At 37.8% G+C, this 24,413-nt stretch overlaps 1 protein-coding gene and 1 long non-coding RNA gene across 7 annotated transcripts; one reads left to right on the plus strand and one right to left on the minus strand.

Annotated features, from left to right (window-relative positions):
- Positions 1-536: 536 nt before the first annotated feature.
- Positions 537-4,571, minus strand: LOC139965610 (uncharacterized). Of its 4 annotated transcripts, none has more exons than XR_011792348.1 (4): positions 4,135-4,571; positions 2,599-2,723; positions 1,811-1,976; positions 537-1,332 (listed from the first exon to the last, which is right to left on the minus strand). It is a non-coding gene; the product is annotated as an uncharacterized lncRNA (long non-coding RNA). The 4 variants fall into 4 exon arrangements; XR_011792347.1 differs by having other exon boundaries at positions 2,599-3,685; XR_011792346.1 differs by having other exon boundaries at positions 3,583-4,571.
- A 2,467-nt stretch (positions 4,572-7,038) lies between these two features.
- Positions 7,039-23,802, plus strand: LOC139965611 (solute carrier family 52, riboflavin transporter, member 3-B-like). Of its 3 annotated transcripts, none has more exons than XR_011792350.1 (4): positions 7,039-7,781; positions 12,491-13,852; positions 14,821-17,550; positions 17,628-23,802. XR_011792350.1 is itself a non-coding variant. In XM_071968151.1 (3 exons), exons 2-3 carry the CDS (start codon positions 12,665-12,667, stop codon positions 15,091-15,093), a joined length of 1,461 nt encoding a protein of 486 aa, XP_071824252.1. In that variant the 5' UTR covers positions 7,039-7,781; positions 12,491-12,664; the 3' UTR covers positions 15,094-23,802. The 3 variants fall into 3 exon arrangements, 1 of the variants encoding a protein (XP_071824252.1); XR_011792349.1 differs by having other exon boundaries at positions 14,821-17,233; positions 17,317-23,802; XM_071968151.1 differs by having other exon boundaries at positions 14,821-23,802.
- The last annotated feature ends 611 nt before the right edge of the window (positions 23,803-24,413 follow it).

Below are 24,413 nucleotides of genomic sequence, written 5' to 3' on the forward strand. Positions count from 1 at the left end.
TAAACGTTATACCAAGAGGAACACATTGAGAGAGTCAAATTTACCAAACACACATATCTTTATTTACCAACATGCAATCTTGACAGGTGTTTTAGACTTTTAGGATAACATCATATACAGCAAATGTGGAATTAGCACTGCAAACAACAATGTAACAATATATTACACTAACATGGACAGTTTAGATATCATTCCAAGACAGGGATAAAGTGTGAATTTGTCTACCAGTGCGTTGAAAAACAGTGATCTTATCATACTACTACTAAACTATCTCAGCATATTAATCTGGACTTTCCTGATGATATTAGACTTCCAAAGGTAAAATACTATTTAAGCAAGATTGATAAATGCTGAATAGCAGGGGGTCAATTTACCTTATGAACCTACCAAGGATACTGCTGTCCATTGTAATTAGCACTCTTACAAAGAGATAGTGTCTAGAATGAAAGAGCAACGACTAAAAAATACTACTCTATGACATACTAAAGAAATAAGAAACAAAACAATAACATGAACCTGGAAACCACTTAAGTTGCATTGAAACTGAACCTGAAACAAAAAGCTATAAACAGTGTGAAACTCAAATACTATTTATATGCTTAGAGTACTTAAAAGGATTTCTTCTAGTAAAAATACTTTGTTTCGAATGAGTACAGTTGCTACTCTTGGAAATAATATAAGCTTTACTGCTATCAGAACAACTCCCAAATCAATAGAAAGAAAAAAAGAAAACAGTTAGATTGATGGACAATGTCAAAGTGATGAAACTTCCATTGAAATGCTCAGGCACACTGGGATATTTTTTTGCTAAAATGAACCCTTTCCAATATATAGAACAATCAGAAAATCTACTTGACAGTGCTCAAATTTGGATATTTTTATATAGTTACATCCAACTTGTACTGCAAAAGCTATGAGGTTGTTCTGTACAGAATCATATTTTGTATTTCAGAATATACAATGTTTGGTTAAAATACTTCTGAAGCAAGCAGATTACCTTACTGTTTATTAAGTATTTTAAAAATCAACTTTAAGTTACATTGTAACATGAATCTGTAAAATTTAGTGATTTATAGCAGAATAGTTCACAGAGTCAGTGCTTTTGAAATGGAGGTATCATTAAACAAAAAACAAAAAGTATACGGCATTAAACAAAACAAAATTAAATGCAGTTAAACCAAGTAGCTTAATACTTTTGGCCACATTCACTGCATATCTCACTCTCTACTTTCCTTCATCCACTCATAAAGAGAAGTTACTTTCGGATTTATACACCATCTGTAAGATTTCTTTGCCCTAGACCCTCTCCCTGGATCAATCTCGAACAGTATTCTGTAGGGAATAATTTGAAAAAAGTTTCATGAGTCCAATCTATCATTGTTTACCAAAAACATCCCAGTGCTTAAAACCTAAATTTATTTAATTTTGGTAAAAGTATCCCCAAAATTAGTAAAACTTCACACAAAATTTATATATTAATATATATATATATATATATATATAATATATATATATATATATAATATATATATATATATATATATATATATGTATATAAGTAAAAGTTTTTATCCGTTTTATTATGTATAAACTGTTGTAATTTGCATGCCGTGACAGGTGCACTAGTAGTTTAATGAAAACATTTAATGTTGCACAACATTTGTTGGCATTGACACTGACATAAAGCTATTACTGAACAAACTGAACATGACTTTGCAGTTCTTCTTGCAGGATCTCAACAAGATGGAGGAACTGTAGTTTGAATGCACCTCCTTTGTTAATCTGTTAAGAAACTAGGTTTAAACTGTACCTCTGTATGTATTCCATGGTTGCTTGAACCTCTGTGGGATAGCATATGTTGAACACATAGTAGCTCATGAACAACATCTTCAACGCAGCAATAATGGATGTAGGATACAGCAGAGGTTCCCGATCAACTGTTATTGCCATTCTGTTTCTAAGAAATGGATTGCAACCTGTTACATAAAAACAAAAGCATTTTTTATTAATATCTTCAGTGGCGTAGGAAGGTACTTTTGAGTGGGGGGGCTGAAGACTGATTGCCGGCCTGGGGGAGGGGTCTAAGGGGAGGGGGTGTCCCCCTCCCCTTTGGAATTTTTTTCCATTTCAAGGTGGCCTCAGATGCAATTTGGTGCAATATAGCACACTTCAACCCACCCACTCGATTTTGTATATAATTTTGCATTTTCACCTGGCCTTAGATGCAATTTGGTGCTCCAAATGAGATTTTTTTCTCATTTGGAAATGAAAAAGGGGTTTTCTGACTTGCGAAGCGGGGGGGGGGGGCAGAATGATACTTCCGCCCCTCCATATTTTTCACTGGGGGGGCTGGCGCCCCCCAGCCCCCCGATTCCTATGCCCTTGAATATCTTAAAGTATAAAGATCCATGGATTATAATTTTAAAAGCAATTTCTTTCAGAAATTATGCAAGAGTAGCCTGCAAGTGAAACTCTTGCACTCTGGATGAGTCCAGTGGTCACCGTGACGCACTTTACCACGAAAAAAGTGAAACCCGATGATCTAGTGCATAGATATGTGAGACCAATCATAGTCTTATTATAGTCTGAATAACTTACAAAAATTCTGTTGCACTTTCTTCATGACACGTAAATTGAAAATTTGGTTGATTTTGATGAAGCGGGTAGTGACACATCTTTCTAGCTGCAGTATCAGAGTGAACACCACATGAACAAGTAACCATCTGCAAGAGAGTAAAAACATATGGAAATTAAAACCTTTCGGAAATGGGTCAGGCTCTCCAACAATACATTACAAATCCGGTGCCCCTGACTATTCCATCTCAGGTTTAGCCGAAGCCTATCCTATGAAAGGAAAACAATAAAACACTTTTGGTTACATATATATTGACAGATGACAAATCTTATCAGTTAATACTGTAAGTAGGTTACAGTTTGGCATAATTCATAACACCCACAATCAACACATTCATGCTAAGACCAGGTTAGTATAGCATACAACAGTGCATACATCAACTGATCATGATACTTAAAGTAGGCTAGGGGCAATTAGCAGCTCAGGCACAGTTCTGGATGGGTGGGGGGGGGGGGGGAGGAGGGCTAGGAGGTAGACTTTGCCTGTAATTTTTTTCTAGCCCGCAATACTCACATTTTCCCTTTACAAAGAAATTTCCTTCAGGAATTTTTTGTATAGTTAACTTCCACATAAGCCCTCTCCCACTCAAACATACCTATAAATACTAAATTTCGAGTTCAAACATCTTGGTTCTTGTGATATCGTGTTTATACGCCAAGGCATCAAATGACAGGCACATAGTACATACAGGGTTTCCCCATTGCATGCAGTAGCATCCTTCAGAATTGAACAAGGAATAACAAGTGGTTTTACCGACCAAAAATTAGTTTTCAAAATTCAGCGAGAAAAACAAAACAAGTTGTATTAGTAAAATTCTGATTTATCACTGGAAAAACGTGATTTATCAGACAAAAAAACCTATTTTATTGATCGATGATCTATTTTAGTGATAGACCAGAGTTTGTTAACCATAAACCTAGCCTAGATTGTTCATTTCTGAATTTTACCATTTGGCGTGCCATAGGGGACTGCACGACTCCCCCAAGATTCAGGACAGGGGACTGCACGACTCCCCCAAGATTTAGTGTAAGCCGATCGGGGGGCTTCAAACTAAACAGTAAAAGTGATATCAAGAAGTTTCCTAAGAGAATCTATGTTATATAGTAAAGCATAGACACTGATTGGAGACCTGTGTCTAGGCTGCGTTATATCATAGCCAATAGAAACGATACCGCCAAAGAATGAATGTAAGCTTAGGTTTGGTATGACTGTCAAAACAGCTACGACGATATGCTAGAAGTAAGCGATCGTATATGCTCGCCAAACAAAGAACTGCCATAGCATCTTGTGCTAGTATGTACACAATGGACCGACAGAGAGCTGTGCTTTCGGCCTAGCCTTCTTGCTTTGCCGCTTATTTCAAAACAAACAAACCAACAAACGAACGAACGTTTAATAAATGCTTACGTAAAAAGTAACAGTTTCATATGACTCAATTCACTATAGTTGCACTCATGTTAGATTAAAAAGGACTGAAAAGCTTTGAAATCATAACTTACCGTAATTACAGCGGTTTCGGACCATCGGTGCGCGCCCAGCGTCATTCAACTGTAAGTAGTGTACAAAGGTCATCTACAACTTTGCGACACAGTTGTTAACTTTACTATTTCGGAAAAAACTCATTGATTGCGTAAGACTAAACGTATATGCTACTTTCTAAAATTCCAACAACATGTAAAATACGGTTCTCGTTTTATGATGCAAGATTCGGTGTAACGTTTTCGCGATCACTTCGACCGCATAATGAAAACTTGGATCGAGCCTGATGCTTTTGTTCCGACACAGCAGTTGATGTATTGTTATGAAGATTTTGTTCCCATATACAGAAAATGTTGTTACAATACATTTTGTAAATGGACAACAATTTTTTTTAACAACATGATTAATTTTAGTAGATGAACGGTGTAAAGCTGTTATATCACAGACATTTTTTACAGTGTATTTGCTATACTAGAGAACGCCCGCGGCAACGCTTTCGTTTGATACTAGGGTCTTATATGGAACGCCAAAAGGACCACAGGTGGCGTTGCTACCCTAAACAGGGGGTGCTACTACCCTAAACAGGAGGTGCTACTACCCTAAACAGGAGATGCTACTACTCTTAACAGGAGGTGCTATACTATACCCTAAACAGGAAGTGCTACTACCCTAAACAGGTGGTGCTACTAGTACTACCTAACCAAGAGGTGCTACCCTATAGCAGGAGGTACTACTACCCTAAACAGGCGATGCTACTACCCTAGACAGGTGTTGCTATCCTAAACAGGGGTCGATCTACTTTGTAACTACGACCCGTTTCTGAAGCAAACCGCATTGAAGGATAATGCCATGAAAAATCTGCTGGTTATTCTTTTGCGGATACGTACACCTGCCATTCGGCAGCATTAGAGAGATACAATGTTTCAAACTTAAAGGTTAATTTTCAGCCGCTTAACATATTTGAGAAAAGTTTAATGGGTACAATTTTCTGGACGGAAGTCAAAATGATATCATGAGAAACAAAAGACAGGGCTCTTTCAACCCGTCTGTCAGTACAATGTTAAGTAAAACTAGATGCAGTACTATTCATGCCAAATTTTACCTGCCCAAGTTAGAGAATATTAACGTACTTTTATGCTATGTGGGTGTCTGGCGGGCATTTCCCACAACTGAAAATGTCTGACAGTGGTCATTCATGATACTTGTGACCAGTAAGAACAGTTCCTATAGTTTTTCATAATAGGTTAACGCATGAGCTGATCTACCTCACTTTTGGGGTACCAGTAGTTATTATAAGGTCTAGCGGGCCCACGTACCCTATCACTTGAAATTTCTAGCAATGGTTATTCATGATACCTTGGACTATGCCCTTCAGACGACATCACCAGAACGTGCCCGGCATACGGTCATTTCTAATATGGTCATGCACATGGATCATTGCTATATACATGAACATTGGTTAACTTTCCAAATAGGCTGACCCCTTTGCAGCTCCCGCGGTCTAGTAGTCAGTGTAACACATGTATTGCCAACTGTCCGTTTTTAATGCAGGTAGGCTGATTACAGACTCAAGATGACCATTGACCATGCAGCATATATAGGGTTAGTCTTGATGAAAAGCATATACTCAGTCAATGAGACACGAACCCTGCAGTTCCGGTATGGCGGATTTAAATCTCGCCCAGAGATGTAAAGTAACGCCATCGCAGTGCGCTTTCTGAAATTATAATTGACAGGAACAAGGCGGCGAATCTTTTGGGGTTGACGTCCGCTATGACGAGTTGCAAATACTCGTCATTCCTGCAGGCTCAGTTAAAACCCCACGATCAGCCAGGGAAAGGAAACAAGGCGAGCCCACATAAACACATGAATTAATTCACAATTAGATCCAGGAAAATCTACCAATACGAAATAGACACGTGACAGCTGTAATGCACTTGAAACGTCCGTCTTCCTAAAGCCTTTAATACCAGCATATTTTGATTGGTGCATATGTACAGGTATATGGTAGGCACTTTAAACTTTCTTACTCCGGGCTAGGCTAGTCAGCATAACATGCATGCATCAATTAGATTCAAGACAACGAGCAAAGCCTGTAATATCTTCTATATCGATTACGAGTCTCGAGAGGCATTGCATTGTGGGACACCGCAAGCAAAACTATTATCTTTTAGACATTACGGTATCAAAAACAGCAGTCGGTTGTGTGTTGGACAAATAACATGTTAGACCAGTCCTTATAACTGCCGATCGGTCCATACATTTGTTGTGTGTATATAGGACCAATAAAATGTTAGACCAGTCCTTATAACTGCCGATTGGGACATGCATTTGTTGTGTGTCTATAGGACTAATAGCATGTTAGACCAGTCCTTATAACTGCAGGTGCGTAGCCAAGGGGGGGGGCCAAGGGGGCAGCCGCCCCCCCCCCCCTTGAGCCTATTTTTTTATTTTATTTTTAAATGTTTTTATGATATCGCTAGTAATTTCAAAAGAGAAAATGCTAAGATGCAACTTACAAGGCCTGGGAAGTGCCATTTCCAGCGATCTGGGAGGCATTTTCAGCCAAAATTTTCTTGTACGCTTCGCGCCAACTCATGGTGGCGCTACGCTTAGATAGTATGCAATGCCATATCTACGGCTCTGAAATTTTTTCTACATTTTCGCCCCTCCCTTGGCAAATTCCTGGCTACGCGCCTGTATAACTGCCGATTGGTCCATACATTTGTTGTGTATAGGACCAATAATATGTTAGACCAGTCCAATTATAACTGCCGACTGTCTGTACCCGATTGTATTCGTGATCTGAAAATGGTTACAAATGCTAATTCAAAAACAAACTATGTAAGGGAACACCAATTTTAAATCGGTATATATGTTACGCCCCCCCCCCCCGCCCCCCGCCTCCTGCCTGAAGATGTGGCATAAATGTGAAATTTGAATTCCAAGTAATTCACACAAAACTGGACTCAGTCGTAGTCCGACTCGGAAGCTGGCGAACATTAAAATACTGATCAAGAATTAATTGCTGACATTCAGGATTCATGGGCTATATACAGCACTGAAACTTGTAATGTACTCTTCAATGTTCAATGCCGAGATTCGACAAATGATCGCTTCATCAACTTGGATATTCCCATCCTAATCAATTTCTATGGATATTCCACATTTCGCATGGATGTTTGCTATACTTAGTATTTTCCACATATATGATCAACTTTAGTCAACCGAACGACTGTTGTTATAGTTGTTTTAAGTTGTTGTATTTTTTTCCATTTACGGTCATAGCCACATTCAGAACAAGTTTAGTGTACTGGGTGTTTAATTATCTAGAAATGATATCATTCAAGTTACCATGGAGGTAAAAACAGTTACCATGGAGGTAAAAACAGTTTTACCTCCATGAAGTTACCGATTCGAAGAAACCGTCAACGTTTGGAGGCAAAGTTAAATACTTATGTGCTACCACAACCGCACGTTATTTTAGTTTAGTGCTATTGTTTACCGTATACGCGTACCGCGCACGGCGGAGAAGATCACATTCACGTTCGTTATTGGGGGAAGAACGGTTGTGTAAAGCAAAAGCTTACTTCCAACACCGGTACCGTGCTTGTGCAACAGAATCACGAGTGACAATAAACTACTAGTAAACTACTTATGTAACACCGTAAGTAGCCGGTCATTCTTTCACTTCATATGCCGCAGTTATTCTCATATTTGGCGATCAGTAAATTTAGAATTATTAAGCCCTTCTATATGTCTTTTGCCCAAACGTGAAACGGTGAAAGGTTATTTCTTGCTTTGTAAATTATTATAGTAAGCTCGACATGTAGGCTGTACTATACAGTAGTAACGGCTACAGTAGGCCTAACTTAGTACTGTAGACTCGTTCAACCGTAAAAGTAAGAGGCCAACGTTACACTTACAGGACGGATGAGCTTCGACTGACTGAATATGGTGCTATGTAGGCCTACGATAATTTTCCGTGTACCCTCACTTAGTGGAGGACTTGGAATGTCAATCTGTGTCATATGTAGCTGCACTGTTCAACACCTATTGTTTCCAAGCTTGAAAGTGTAACCATTCTTTTTTTAATGCATTAACCAAGAGGAAAACACCAATTTGGCCCAATCATACTATACCTAGCCTACACTAGTCTACAGTGTTTGTATTTGTAGTATATTGTGTCAAATCCGGTTTAAAGGAATAACAGGGATCAAAGACAATTCATATTGTTCAGTAACCTCAAAACTATCTAATATTCTATTTTTTAAGTGAATCGCTTTCTGTTGGACTGAATATGCTCGCTTTGAAAATTGGCTCCTTTAAACAGTAGTATTATAGCAAAGGGTCAAAATCAAAATCAATCAGCACATGATAGCCATGAATTAGTTATGGTAACATAGGTAAAATATTGGTGTAGCATGATTTCTGCATTGGAATGGCGACGTAAACTGATATAGGCCTAGGCAAGACTAAAGACAGAGTCCTTAACATTCTGAGTCTGACATTGTCTTTTCTAGTTTCTCAAGTGCAAAAGACAAAGTTAGGCTAGCCTAGAACTAAAATACAGTACAGTTATGTGTATGGAAGTAACCTAACTATTCAGCAGCATGGAATGTAATACTCACAGTTATTGCACTTGTTTCCTTTTTCTAGGAGTGCAATATAAGTACAATCATTGCGATGAACTGTTCATCTGAGAACACGTTCCATGCAAAGAATGCAGTTAAGTCCATTCATCTCAGCAGAGGTGAGAAGGCCATTGAATTGTCCTCGCAAGCAGTACAGTAGCTGCAATCCTAGTTGATGCTATTTACCTAGTCTCAAAAAGAAATTCTATCAGAGTGAAATGACAAAATCTGACGTAAACGTTCAAATTTTAAGCTCGGACTGACAATGAAATAAATATCAATAACTCATATGTCCTATCATAAATGTTTGGAGAAAAAATAGCTTCTGTCTTTTATTCATGCAACATCATGCCGTTTGTTGACGATATGGCGTTGTTACAACTTTCTTCAGAACTGTATCATGGTTGCAGTAACAAAAAGACTGAAGTTTTCATCTTGTCAATAGAAAAAGAAAAATTAGACTTCATTCCCAAGTTGAGCATAGGGTGTTCATAAGCCCCAGTGAAAAGTTTACATGGACTTGGATTGTGGATTTGTGGATGGATTTCCCGATGCCGTTTATTTACCGATTGTCTGATAATTGGCCCGATGCCGATTATAAGTCGAACACTTGTTGCAGTACAGTCCAGCACCTTGTTATACAGTATATCTAAAAGTATGGTTACCGATAAGGTTAAAGGTGGGCTCGCTCGTAGATTCTGTCCTTCACACCACCCGTCACACCACCCGATTCAAAATAATATCAATACTACCCTCTACTGGCTCGTCGCTGTTGTCACGTAATTTCTTAGCAATCCCGTATATATTACGGCTAGTAAGCAATATAAGCGGGAGCGGTGGCCTTGACAAGATTCCTGCATAGTTCTTGTCTGTGGCAGTGTCAGTAGTATGCGGTAAATTATTACACCGCATTTTCGTGTGTGTTGTGTGATACAAAACTCTGTGGTTTGTATATATACGTTCAGAACTGTTCACGACTAGTGGGCACACAGGTTACGGTCGAGTTTGCATCAGGCGTAGGCTTCTGTTTTTACCTCCACGGTTTGACCAGGGAGCTGCTACTCTAGCAGCTCCCTGGTTTGACTATTTTTAGGCCTACATGGTGAGCAGTCAAAGTCCGAACTGCTCGAGTGCCCTGGTTTCGTAGATGATTCACCCATTAGGAAAGCTTTGCATGCTTTATCGAATATCAAAAGTTTAGCATATAGAAGTGCAATAACCTAATGCATTTTTACTGTAACAGACCAGTGTATTTTTAACTTTTCCAGAAGCACCAGTCTTGTACTAACTGGAGTAAAATATTTGTAAATATTGTAACCGAACTTCCTTACTCTCATTCTCCCATTTCAGCGCCCCTCTTAACCCGGCGCCCGGGGCACGTGCCCTCCCTTGATCCCCCCTAGCTACACCACTGCAGTAGTTTATAACTTTATACTAGTGTTGCACCAATTATCAGCATACTGTACATCATTGCAATGAGCCGATTTTGATGATATCAGTTTCAATACATTTTGAATCAACTGCTGTTGTTGTTTCAAAATTAGTTGACATTTTTTTCTGAATACTTTTCATATATTTAGCCTCATGACAAATCCACAATCCAAGTACATGCAAACTTTTCACTGGGATTTATAAGCACGCTTCTGTACGCTTGACTTTGGGAATGCAGTCTAATTTTTTTTGGGGGGGGGGGGGCTATTGACAAGATAAAAACTTCAGCCTTTTCCTTAATCACAAAGCCCAAGTTCTTCAAGTTGGGATTAATGGTACTTTCATTGTGTTATCCGTATGCTAATCTACAAGCAAACGTAACATTTGTGAGTCTTTCTCCGGAATCTTTTTTGTGTACTATACAGTATATTGGATTGGATTGTGTACTCTATGTACAGGGAGTGTATCACTAGTTAAGCTCACAAGGGTTTCTTGATGCACTCCCTTTCACATTCCATAATTCTCTATATTCCCTACTTTTGTTGTATATATGTTGTGAAAAAAACAAATAAATTAAACAAAATTGAAGGCAGCCAGTCTAAAACGGTACTTGTAAGAATTTCTGCTGGCAAGATACAGACCTACAGTATAAACAACTTAGTACTGTAATTGTATTGAACCAGAAATCAGCCTTATGAATGAGTCAAGGGTAAGACCTGTACCATATGTGCTGTGACACAGATGGTGGGTGGTTACCCATTAACAGTTTTTATTCGAATACTGCAGGTTTTTTCAGTTTTTGTTTGGATAAAGTCCTGTCATAGTCATATACAATAGCCTAATAATTAGTGTTCAGAAGTAACAAAGCTATTCGTTGGTATGCTACTGTGATGAGTTCTCAGTGGCGTCTTTGAAACTTTCAACCGCCTGTTTGAGTTCAAGTTTAACTACGCTTGTGAGTAATACTCAAAGTTAAAACAGTTGGATAAATTTTTTTTTAAAACATGAGGACTTTCCCACCAAATAAAGTTTCTCACTCACCCATAAATAAATCATTATGCATTGCACAACTCTAAAAATTGAATGCAGACACTTTTTGATTCCTTGCCGAAAGGAAAAGTTAATCTTTGCAATGGTGATGGTGTGTGTGTAATGCCCTGGCAGGTAAACATAGTAAGTCACCAAGCCTACTGTACATTGCATGTACAGTACTTCACATACATTATATAGATTTACATGTAGAGTTCTTAGCTTTTTTTGTTATTGAGCAAGGTCAAAGGTCGTGTGAGGTCACTAGTGGCCAAAATATGAAAATCTTTTAAACAAGCTTAGTGAAGTAAGCTGTTATGATTTTTGACAGTATCTTTGTAGTGCTCATGGAGCTTAGCCAAAATAAATATAGAAAAGTGGGGAAGGGGAGGGGAAGGGGGTGTTGAAATCTTCTGTGCATTATAATACTAAGTTCAAAACAAACATGGAACATTGCAAACAACTCCTATCAGCTTTTGAAGGAAAATCCCAAGTTACAGTGTAAACAGATACAGTATGTGCCAAAGATGCTGTGTCATGCTAAAGCTCCTGTAGGTCACCTTGTCTGAATTGTGTTAATTTTTAGTAAATTTGAAGTGAAGTTGTTTATTCTATTGTTGGTAAAGTACAAAGGAGCTCTACCATATGAGAATGAAGATGTCACATGATCATGTTGTGTCTGTCGTTTGTTTCAAATTGGCAGCTTCTATATCTGATCAACTTGATAAGAGTACTACTGGGTATTATTGTGTCCTGTTCATTTTCGATTTTTTTTTTTTTTTTTTGAACATTTTCATTCCTGTTCATATTGGTTTCTTGCATAAAGTAGGTCGGCAGTTGTAAACGTTGCCTAGATGCAGTCATGTTGTTGTTGTCATGTATGTGAGCAGCAGATATCAAAATTGGCACAAAATCTCCAAACTGTCTTACTCTTTCTTTGTTTTCTTTCTTTGGGGGGGTGTGTGGGGAGGGGGGAGGGAGAGTGAAGATGTATGGGTAGGGTCATCTGAATTCAGCAAAAATAGAATTTCAAGTGCTGCCTTCCAAACCTCATACTTAACTATTGGCTTTGATAATCACCAGAAGTTTTTAGAACCCTATTGCTGAACTTTTTCCGGTCAGAGGTAATCGATGTTCTGGAATGATATGTCATGAAAGAATGAAGTGTCAGTTAAGAGGGTTAATCAAGATAGATTCATCAAAGTGATGTTTCAGAAGTCTCTCTCCTCTGCTTTTGAATACAATTTTCTTTTCATTGTTTGTCTTTTTTTGTTGTTGACAGGTACCAATATTGAATCAAGCACCGAACTAGGAAATATTTACCAGTTTTGCCTGGAAGATTTTGAAGCTGGGGGATTCAGCCAACTATTAGACAAATACAACCTGTTCTATTGCATCACATCTAGCTACTGGCATTAATAACTCAATAATAAAAGAAGAACAAAGTTCAAACAACATGGAACGGCGGAAGACGTTGAGGAAAGCTCTAGTGTGTCTGTTGGTGGTCTTCTTTGGGACTGGTTCTTGGGTCGCCATCAACGGTATTTGGGTGGAGCTCCCTCTACTGGTATCCCTCGGTATTCCCGAAGGTTACGGACTGGCATCCTATATCATCATCATAACCCAGTTTGCAAATCTCGGTCCCTTGCTATTCACATTAGCTAACTTCTTGACATCGAAAGATGTCAAACTTGAAGTGCCCACCGTGTACCTGATCACCACGGTCGGCTGGATCACCTGTCTGCTCATGGTATTTTTCTGGGATAGTTACACATTCTGGGCCGGGGAAACCCACAGCACTGCCTTCCTGATTCTATGTCTGAGCCTAGCCGTCGTGGACTGCACCTCCTCTGTGGCTTTCACACCTTTCATGGCGCGATTCAAGAGCGTCTACCTCACATGGTACTTTGTGGGTGAAGGCATGAGTTCCCTTCTCCCCGGGGTGGTAGCTCTGATCCAAGGCGTAGGAGGAGACGGCGTGTGCATCGCAAACTACACCTATGAATATGAGTTGGGCGGGAAGACCTACCAGTGCACCGATTGGATCGCTCAAAACAAACCAGCTAGATTTGGTCCCGAGGAATTCTTTTTGTTTCTGTTTGGTATGATGGTCCTTTCTTTTACCGGCTTTCTCCTCCTGAATGTACTGCCAGTGGTGAAGAAAGAACACGCACACGATTCACCGTCGCAGTCGAGTGTAGATACCGTGTCCAGTAAGGAGAGTAACGAATCGCATAACATGTTAGTCACAAGTACGAAGAGCGAAGTCTCGTTACCAGAGACGGCCGAACCAGCAGTCGATCTGAGCAGTCCCCAGCAAATCCAAGGTCGCCCTCTCAGGGACTTTGTCTACTTGTTTACAGTCTTGGGTGTGGTTAACGCCCTTAGTAATGGCATTTTACCTTCCATTCAAAGTTACTCTGCCGGTGCGTACTCCCTAACGACGTACTTATATGCTGCCACCCTTGGTAACATTTCTAACCCTATAGCTTGCTTCGCTGTGATGCTATGGCCCTTTGAGAGCTTGATCATTGTAGGCATTGCTGCTGGAGGGGGTATACTTGCAGGGATCTATGGTCTGTGGACAGCTGCCAACAGCCTGGAGCCACCATTGGAGGATCAAACAATCGGTAGTGTACTCGTGGTAAGTCAAACAGCAGAACTTGTAATCTGTGTTTTGATCATTCTCATCCTGTTTTTGTGTACTTACAGGGACCGGAGGCACACTTTGAGTTAGGTTCAACTCGAAGAATTATCAGTAAACCTGTTGATTTTCCCAACAAATTCTATATCATTAATTGTTTGTTTGGATAAGATAGTCTTTTGATGTGAAAGCAAGCAAACTATTCCAGTGTGTATTTCTGATTCAAGGAGCAATCATAAAGATAATGAAAGGAAGCAGATGCTTTTCAATGGCAAGGACGCTTGCCTTCAACTTGTCATACAAAGGTTCATTGAAGCAGAAGCTCATAGCCCTAGATCTAGCAACATAGCTTTAAGTAACCAAACTGTATCCCACATTAGGACAAGCTATATTATGATGGACGTGTGTCGTATCGGTGTGAAGCACTGCCTTCATGTGTCATTTAGTCATGCCAATCGCTAATTCAATTAAAAAATCTTTCATGAGTAAGCAATTTTCTATCAAGCTACATTACAGACAGTTAATAAAGGACTCAAGAGTTGCATTTAGACACAAGATCAATGACATAATTTAGTAATGACCATTTCATGTCATAATGGGTGTTGTGACTGACTACTCACATCCTTATCATGTTACCCTACTGTGAGTTTGACTAATTGCATGGGACCAATCCACCTGTGTTAGCCTGGCAGACCTACATGCTGGAATATTGCTAATGTATCATGAATTGGAAGCTAATTTTCAATTATATTTTAATCAATTAATGGAACTCAAGGGAATCAAGAAAATATTTGAGGGTACCACTGCAAAGGACTGGTTGCTGATGGCAATATCTAAGTGTGTACACACAGAGAATATAGTTCAAGTAATCTATTGTACAGTCAGTAAGAGACTCTTTGTAATGATACAACACAACACATTGAAATCATCTAACCTAGTCTTCTTGTCTTCTCTCCCTCGGTCATCAGGTGTTTGCATGGATATGTGTCGTGGCATTCTTCTCATACACCAAGGCAACAATTGGGTGGATTCTTCGCCAGGAGCCCAACAAGAGGACCCTTCTCATATGGTTTGGTGCTGTCACTCAAATTGGGTCGCTGACCGGGGCGTTAATCATGTTCCCAATTGTGACATTTACGTCGGCCTTTGTGGCTCCGTATCATGATCCCTGCGAAGGTAAATTAAACTGCACAGAAATGGTGACGATGGTAGTCGATGGGATCGAGTACCTGACGACATGATGACGTATATTTGCTAGTATTCCAGCTACCATCGACCAGTCTGAAGAAGAAGTGTCTTTGATACTAACAGACTTTGTATCGAAGAGTGGTCTAGATAACAGAATACCTCGTGGCAAAACCGTCTTTTTTTTTTTAATATGCACTGTGACCAACCATTACAAGCAACCAACAGGGCAAGTAGGCTTGTTTATTGCTTTAGTCAACAGAAGTTACAGTATCCACGATACTGAAATGTTCATTGGCCAAAGTGGCTAGAGGCCAGGATGCTTGTTAAACCCTTCCAGTCAACAAGGGCATGTAAAGGCTTTGTGCTTTTCAAAGCTATCAGTATGTCGGCAATTCCTCATCAATCTTTGTAAGATAATGCCATGTTGTCAGTATGTAACATTAATGTGTAACATTAATGTTCCCTCATCAGAGCAACACTGACCATGGTTTTAAAAATTTATCCAAACATTTTACCTTGTAATATTATTTAATAATAAGTTTGTTGTGGAGGCATGTACAATCCTTGATGCATCATATCTATGATACGGCCCATATATGCCATAGTATATCAAGTTCTTGACATCATTTCAAAGGGTGGAGTTATTGTGTTAAATGGGGCCACACAAATTTCCTTTCGGAAAATAATACAGAACCTCAATATTTTGCAAAAATTTGGTTAACTTTTTAGTGCATTGCCTGAAGTCAATTAGGTAAGGTTATGTTGTCAAGTAACTAAAACTTGACAATTTGGCATATAAAAATCAGATATCTTTCTAACACTGTGGTTCTTGTACAGTATCTCCTTCCAGGATCGCAGTTCTCGTAAAACATACTGAAAACCAAAATGGAATTAAAGATGTGTATCCATCTTGTCAAAGTGTGACAACAACTTAGAATATTTTCACATTAGTTCTTGCTGTTACATGTGCAGCAAGTGTATTTTAGTAATAGTGTTACCATAAACTACTTAGGAAGAGAAGGTGATGTACATAATATCACTATTGATGTAGCAACATCTTATGCAACTTTCTATTTTTCTTATGAATCACTACAAGAGTCCTGTTTGTATCAAGAGATGTCATTTATGAAACCATTGAGTTTATAGCATAATATGATAGTCACATTGAGAGTACTAATTGGTGATTATGTTGAATGCAGGAAAACCATGCAGCCATACAATATGACTGATATGGAAAGTATAATCCCCTAGCTATATTACGAAAAAAGAGATTAGCGAGGGGATCAGGACCACTATCCAGCTGCATAATTTGTGGTTGTTCAAAAGTCAGACGATTGTGTAACAGACAATTTGCCAGCATGCGACTGAGTATGAAAATGAGGTGAGTTAGGAAAGCTTAAATTGCTTAACTAAATGAAGGTGGAAAAAAATCTGAACTTGATTGATTTATCATCTTTAATTTGCTGAGAGGGTTTGTAATTGTAATAGATGTCTGTTTCCATGTAGACCAGCCACAGTAAATTGTTTTAGTTGGAACTAATAGATGTAGTTCCACAGTGTTTACCTCTAGATGCATTTTCAAACTTAAAGACACAGTTTCCATTGGACAGACATGTACACACAATTACCATGCTGGGCAGTTGAGTTTAGGAAGGCAGTACTTCATCTGCCACTTGCATGGTACATAAGGTGAAGCTTTCAAAGTCACTTAAAAACCAAATGAGGTTGATATCTACATTTCAACTCCAATCCCATTATATGGAGACCAAGTTCACCATGTGATGATGATGGTGTTGACTCAAGTCACTATTAATGAGTTCCATAGACAGGAAACAGATACCACTATACCTGGTGCATGGTCTACTCTGTATCATGATTGAATATCTTCTAGAGTCTCTGTATCCAATGCAGTTACTGTTGTATGATCAACATTGTATACATCTGGCTATCATTACTTTAACAAAGCTTATTGATAATTGAGGCAAAGCTCAATCATTTAGCCCCAATACACAATATGATTAGTATCACCACTGTAGGTGTTATATACAGAATTATACAGGTAAAACTCAAACATTGAGCCCAATACACAATATGATTAGTATCACCACTGTACCTGTGTTATATACAGAATTTATACAGGTAAAACTCAACCATTGAGCCATATATACAATATGATTAGTATCACCACTGTAGGTGCTATTTACCAAATTATACAGGCATAACTCAATATTGAGCCCCAACACAATATGATTAGTTTAATAGTATCACCACTGTAGGTGCCATGTACAGAATTATACAAGAAAAGCTCAACCATTGAGCCCAATAAACAATATGATGAGTATCACCACTCTAGGGTGCTATGTACCGAATTATACAAGAATAGCTCAACCATTGAGCCCAATACAAAATATGATTAGTATCACCACTGTATGTGCAATGTACAGAATTATGCAGGCAAAAGTTAACCATTGAGCCCAATAAACAATATGATTATAGTATCACCACTGTAGGTACTATGTATATAATTATACAGGCAAAACTCAACCATTGAGCCCAATAAACAATATGATTAGTATCACCACTGTAGGTGCTATGTACAGAATTATACAGGCAAAACTAGACCATTGAGCCCCAATACACAATATGATTAGTATCACCACTGTAGGTGCTATGTACAGAATTATACAGGTAAAACTCAAACATTGAGCCCAATACACAATATGATTAGTATCACCACTGTAGGTGCTATTTACCAAATTATACAGGCATAACTCAATATTGAGCCCCAACACACAATATGATTAGTTTAATAGTATCACCACTGTAGGTGCCATGTACAGAATTATACAAGAAAAGCTCAACCATTGAGCCCAATAAACAATATGATTAGTATCACCACTCTAGGGTGCTAAGTACTGAATTATACAAGAATAGCTCAACCATTGAGCCCAATAAACAATATGATTATAGTATCACCACTGTAGGTGCTATGTACAGAATTATACAGGCAAAACTAGACCATTGAGCCCCAATACACAATATGATTAGTATCACCACTGTAGGTGCTATGTACAGAATTATACAGGCAAAACTAGACCATTGAGCCCCAATACACAATATGATTAGTATCACCACTGTAGGTGCTATGTACAGAATTATACAGGTAAAACTCAAACATTGAGCCCAATACACAATATGATTAGTATCACCACTGTAGGTGCTATGTGCAGAATTATACCTGTAGGTAAAACTCAACCACTGAGCCATATACACAGTATGATATGTGCCATCATATAAGGTGTATGTACAGCATACAGACAAAACTCAACCATTGCATCATATCATTTGCAGGAAAAATTTTAAAAAAAATTATGGTCATGTCTGGTTATTGACATGTACTTATTATAAAGTGCAACAATTTCATTTCCATGGAAACTGTCTGTATTGTCTTTCAGCACAAGGTGCAAGTTCAAATTTGAATACAATTGTCTTTGTAATAATAGTTATTCATGGAAATATCATGCTGATTTGATTGATCCAATTTTTGCTAAGGGTTCATTTCCTTTATTGAAATAATAAAAAATAAAACAGCTGTGCTTAAGACTTTTCTCAGAAGTAGTTCCTCTACAGGGTACAAGCAACAAAGCTTTCTACACTCCAGTCTTTCACAACTCTAGATTTCATGGAATTCACCTTTCCTCTATACCTGCAGTATAGCCTGCCAAACAGATGGTTCAGCATATGGTTATTACCCTATCTGGAACACTTTCTTGTAAATTTGCAACAGATATCTCACACTTAGATAAAAGATAGGAAATACCCAGATGTGTTTCAAAATGTGCAGAAAACATTTAAAACTTTAAAAAAGTGACCACTTTAAAGGCATTGAAGACTCGCCCCAACTGTGTGCGGCCATCTGAAAAAGTTAACTTTCTGTTGCTTGCAAGTGACGTTTTGTTCGTGCGGCTAAAAAAATGCAGACAGTAATGAAACGTGGTACCTTGTTATATTTAGCAGAACCTGAGATGTCCATCACTGTATCGTTTGTATACTGTGCTGTGTGTTTTGACCGCATCTGTATGTACTGACTGTACACTAGTGTCTTATTACCAATGGTAGCAAGCTGTGTGTGTATTTTCTGGGATGGATGGTGGTGTTTAACACTTCTGTTACACCTCATTTGAACTAGGTCATATTACCAGCATTAGATAGGTTTTTTTTGTGCGAGTCTTCACACCCTTTAACCACAAATATTTGATTGTACTGTAGTTTGTGTAATATGCTCTTTAAGTTTAAGCCTTGCTGCCAAAAATTATGATTATTTTCTTCTTCAACTTTCATAGAGTGTCAGATAGTAAACAAAGTTGTAAAAATTCCTTCAGACAATTTGATAGAACTATATATGTATTGGTGTTTACCAGGGTGTGTACAAAGAGATTATTTATTATATTTGTATATATTTGATCACACAGAGAACTTATCAGAAGTAGAGCATTAATTTTACCCTGTGGTTAGTAGATGTCTGCAAACTTGTTGATTTTTTTTGTTAATTTTGTGGTGTCTCACTAGACTGCTGGGAAAACCAGTTGTCCACATCCAGGGGCTGTTGAAGTTAAATTATTCAGTCTGTAATAGATAGCGGTATTTATACATTATTAAAAGGATGTTTGTCATGTATGCAGTGAAAACACACAACAACAAAAAATGTTATATAGCAGCAAGCTTACAGTCATAGGTGGGCAATTTCCTACACTATCTGTCTGCCTCTCTTTGTGTGCTTTTATTTGTAAGCAAAAAGGGTTTTAGACAATGTTTTGCATAAATAACTGTTAACGAATCTAGAGTCTTTTAAAAAAGTAGAGGGAGATCTTAAAGAATGAAACTAATATTTTGAGGCCGTATTGTATAATGCTGGCACAAGTTGATATATATGTTCAAGTTTGAGTCACTCCCAGATTAATGTATGTCGACCAGTTACAGATTTGTTGACCGTTGACAATTCATAATCATGGACGTTAAAATATGAATGTAAGAGACTGACTTCGGTCAGCTTGAGGCTTTCATAAGCCAATGAGGCTTCTTCGCGAGTTCCTGCTGGTAGGAGGATCTAAAATACTAGCATTACTAGGTACATTAGTAATTTATGTAAGATTAAGTTTCAATTTTTGTTTGTTTTTCTGTTTACATACACCTTATATACATGTCTAAGTACCATACTAGCTGGGGTAATACCATATCTCTCCACTTGTCTCTTGAATAAGCATTAATTTTATTCTAGATGAGGTATGTGATTGGTAAATTGTAGTTTAATAACGTTCCAGGTACAGTATATACAAATGGCCGTGTCTATTATTGACTAATTACTGAAATATTTTGAGTAAATATAGCTGAATAGTTAAATGTATGATCATTGTCCCAATAGATTTGTATATATGAAGTGTATAAAGGAAGGCCTTTAACATCAAATAGCAGTGTGCACTGTACTGCACCATCACAACAAAATATTTAGTTGAGTTTCTTCATGTCTGCCATTCTCACTACTGAACTTCCTCCCTAAATTGAGTTGCTCCAGCATGCATCTAGGTAGTGTCTCTATGTCATGCTACAAAACTTGTCAGTTAAGTAACTGTGATATTTATTGATATGCAGTTAAAATGTTAGTGTATACACATCATTTAATTAATAATAGCTTCCCATAGCAGTGAATGCTGTTCTTAGACCTTAAAGGCTCACACTGGTGAAGAATTATTCAAACCTGTTGCAAAACGTATTACCAGACTTGTGTGTTGGCTGTTTGTTATTCCATATTTACAATAAGCTCAGTCTTCAACCAGACTGGTGTGTTGGCTGTTTGTTAGTCCATTATTACAATAAGCTCAGTCTTCAACCATACTGGTGTGTTGGCTGTTTGTTATTGAATATTCCATTATTACAATAAGCTCAGACTTCAACCAGACTGGTGTGTTGGCTGTTTGTTAGTCCATTAATACAATATGCTCAGTCTTCAACCAGACTTGTGTTGGCTGTTTGTTAGTCCATTATTACAATATGCTCAGTCTTCAACCAGACTAGTGTGTTGGCTGTTTGTTATTGAATATATATTCCATTATTACCATAAGCTCAGACTTCAACCAGACTGGTGTGGTGGCTGTTTGTTAGTCCATTAATACAATATGCTCAGTCTTCAACCAGACTTGTGTTGGCTGTTTGTTAGTCCATTATTACAATATGCTCAGTCTTCAACCAGACTAGTGTGTTGGCTGTTTGTTATTGAATATATATTCCATTATTACCATAAGCTCAGACTTCAACCAGACTGGTGTGTTGGCTGTTTGTTAGTCCATTAATACAATATGCTCAGTCTTCAACCAGACTTGTGTTGGCTGTTTGTTAGTCCATTATTACAATATGCTCAGTCTTCAACCAGACTAGTGTGTTGGCTGTTTGTTATTGAATATATATTCCATTATTACCATAAGCTCAGACTTCAACCAGACTTGTGTGTTGGCTGTGTGTTAGTCCATTAATACAATATGCTCAGTCTTCAACCAGACTTGTGTTGGCTGTTTGTTAGTCCATTATTACAATATGCTCAGTCTTCAACCAGACTTGTGTTGGCTGTTTGTTAGTCCATTATTACAATATGCTCAGTCTTCAACCAGACTAGTGTGTTGGCTGTTTGTTATTGAATATATATTCCATTATTACCATAAGCTCAGACTTCAACCAGACTTGTGTGTTGGCTGTTTGTTAGTCCATTAATACAATATGCTCAGTCTTCAACCAGACTAGTGTGTTGGCTGTTTGTTATTGAATATATATTCCATTATTACCATAAGCTCAGACTTCAACCAGACTTGTGTGTTGGCTGTTTGTTAGTCCATTAATACAATATGCTCAGTCTTCAACCAGACTTGTGTTGGCTGTTTGTTAGTCCATTATTACAATATGCTCAGTCTTCAACCAGACTAGTGTGTTGGCTGTTTGTTATTGAATATATATTCCATTATTACCATAAGCTCAGACTTCAACCAGACTTGTGTGTTGGCTGTTTGTTAGTCCATTAATACAATATGCTCAGTCTTCAACCAGACTTGTGTTGGCTGTTTGTTAGTCCATTATTACAATATGCTCAGTCTTCAACCAGACTAGTGTGTTGGCTGTTTGTTATTGAATATATATTCCATTATTACCATAAGCTCAGACTTCAACCAGACTGGTGTGTTGGCTGTTTGTTAGTCCATTAATACAATATGCTCAGTCTTCAACCAGACTTGTGTTGGCTGTTTGTTAGTCCATTATTACAATATGCTCAGTCTTCAACCAGACTAGTGTGTTGGCTGTTTGTTATTGAATATATATTCCATTATTACCATAAGCTCAGACTTCAACCAGACTGGTGTGTTGGCTGTTTGTTAGTCCATTAATACAATATGCTCAGTCTTCAACCAGACTTGTGTTGGCTGTTTGTTAGTCCATTATTACAATATGCTCAGTCTTCAACCAGACTAGTGTGTTGGCTGTTTGTTATTGAATATATATTCCATTATTACCATAAGCTCAGACTTCAACCAGACTGGTGTGTTGGCTGTTTGTTAGTCCATTAATACAATATGCTCAGTCTTCAACCAGACTTGTGTTGGCTGTTTGTTAGTCCATTATTACAATATGCTCAGTCTTCAACCAGACTAGTGTGTTGGCTGTTTGTTATTGAATATATATTCCATTATTACCATAAGCTCAGACTTCAACCAGACTGGTGTGTTGGCTGTTTGTTAGTCCATTAATACAATATGCTCAGTCTTCAACCAGACTATTGTGTTGGTTCTCCATTAGTGAACAGAATGGAAACAATTCCATTGTGCAGTAGATATTGCAGCCAGGATCATGTAATATACATTGTTAATCTCAGTTGTATTGATGTGGAGTCTTATTGTATTTATAGCTAAAGCCTCAAAAGTCACCAATTATTATCCCCATTTGCCCAACACTTTATTTTAGTGTTATTGTTCCTGCTACACATAAAAAAAAATAAAAAAAACATCAGTATTACTGATTCTGCATTGTCCTACCCTCTTTTTGTATATAATTCTGCCTGTAACCACTTCCCTCAGAATTGACCTATCCACCTTTTACCTGGGACCCCCAATTGTGTCAGCTACTGTAAAACCACAAAATGCAGAATTGTTGATTTGTATGTGTTCTAGCACATTTCTATTGCATCTGCATTGACCTGAAAGTTCAAAATTTAACCTATCCACTATTGTTCTAGCTTCCAACAATGTTTTTCATCCCTACAGGCTTTATCTTTATGTAGCTTTCACCTTTTGTTTTATTGTCTATACAAGAATCTATTTGTGTTTCACAAAATTTCGGTTATATGGTTATGGTTATAGTTTTCTCAATCTCGATAATTTTACTTTATACGTCTTTTTATATTTTGTTTTATTTAAGAGTACTTTGGTATTGATGTAAATTTATATTGAGCAGGCAATGTCAGTGTTGTATTCAATCAGGAGGTTGAATGGGAGGAACACCTAAGAGGAGGGTGAGTTGGGATGGAATGAAAAGTGCAGAGGTGCTCAGGTGTGTATAATTGATTAAGTAAGACAATGTATGAAATGTGATTGGATGAACAGTCATCAGGCAGAGGAACATGTTATAGTATCTGTACCATTAGTATTGTGGTGATAGTATTGTTATATTAGTATTGTTAATATTGTTTATATTACTATTTTGATCACATTGGAGATATATATATATAAACAAATCTGTAGTAACAATACGAAAAGCAATGGCTGTCATCAACAGCTACAAACTGTGACCTCACTCACTTTCAGTGATTAAAAAATCATATATTTAAATTCATTGACAATCAACAATTTTGTTTTCCTTTATTTCTTTATCTTCTTTATTTTTTCTCTTCTTGATGTTGGTTGTAATGTAGGTCTCTTCCCAAGAAGAATTAATGTATAATAAAGGTGTGTTTGTTTAGTCAAAGTGACAGCATTAAATAGCTACCCAACATAAGTCAATAGTATTTTATAAGAGAAAAGAATAAATAATAAAATTTGAACAGGAGTCCCTGACAACCTTTCAAATGATCAGTGGAGAACACATCAACATCTTCATTCATGAAACTATCCAACAGGGGCACCAGTGCCCAGGGCAGGAAGTTTGTGCAAAATCTCAAAAGTTCCCCTTTGGATATTTAAGAATGTCCTTTTTGCTGAGAAATTGAGGAAATAATTATGGAAAGTGTCCTAAAACATGTTCAACATTTTGTTTGGTAGTGATGGACCCCATCTGTACATGTTTACCTGTTTGGTAGTGATGGACCCTATCTGCACCCCTTGCAAGTTTACATGTTTGG

The sequence above is a fragment of the Apostichopus japonicus genome, chromosome 3 (genome assembly GCF_037975245.1).
Source record: "Apostichopus japonicus isolate 1M-3 chromosome 3, ASM3797524v1, whole genome shotgun sequence".
NCBI classification, from domain to species: Eukaryota; Metazoa; Echinodermata; class Holothuroidea; order Aspidochirotida; family Stichopodidae; genus Apostichopus; species Apostichopus japonicus.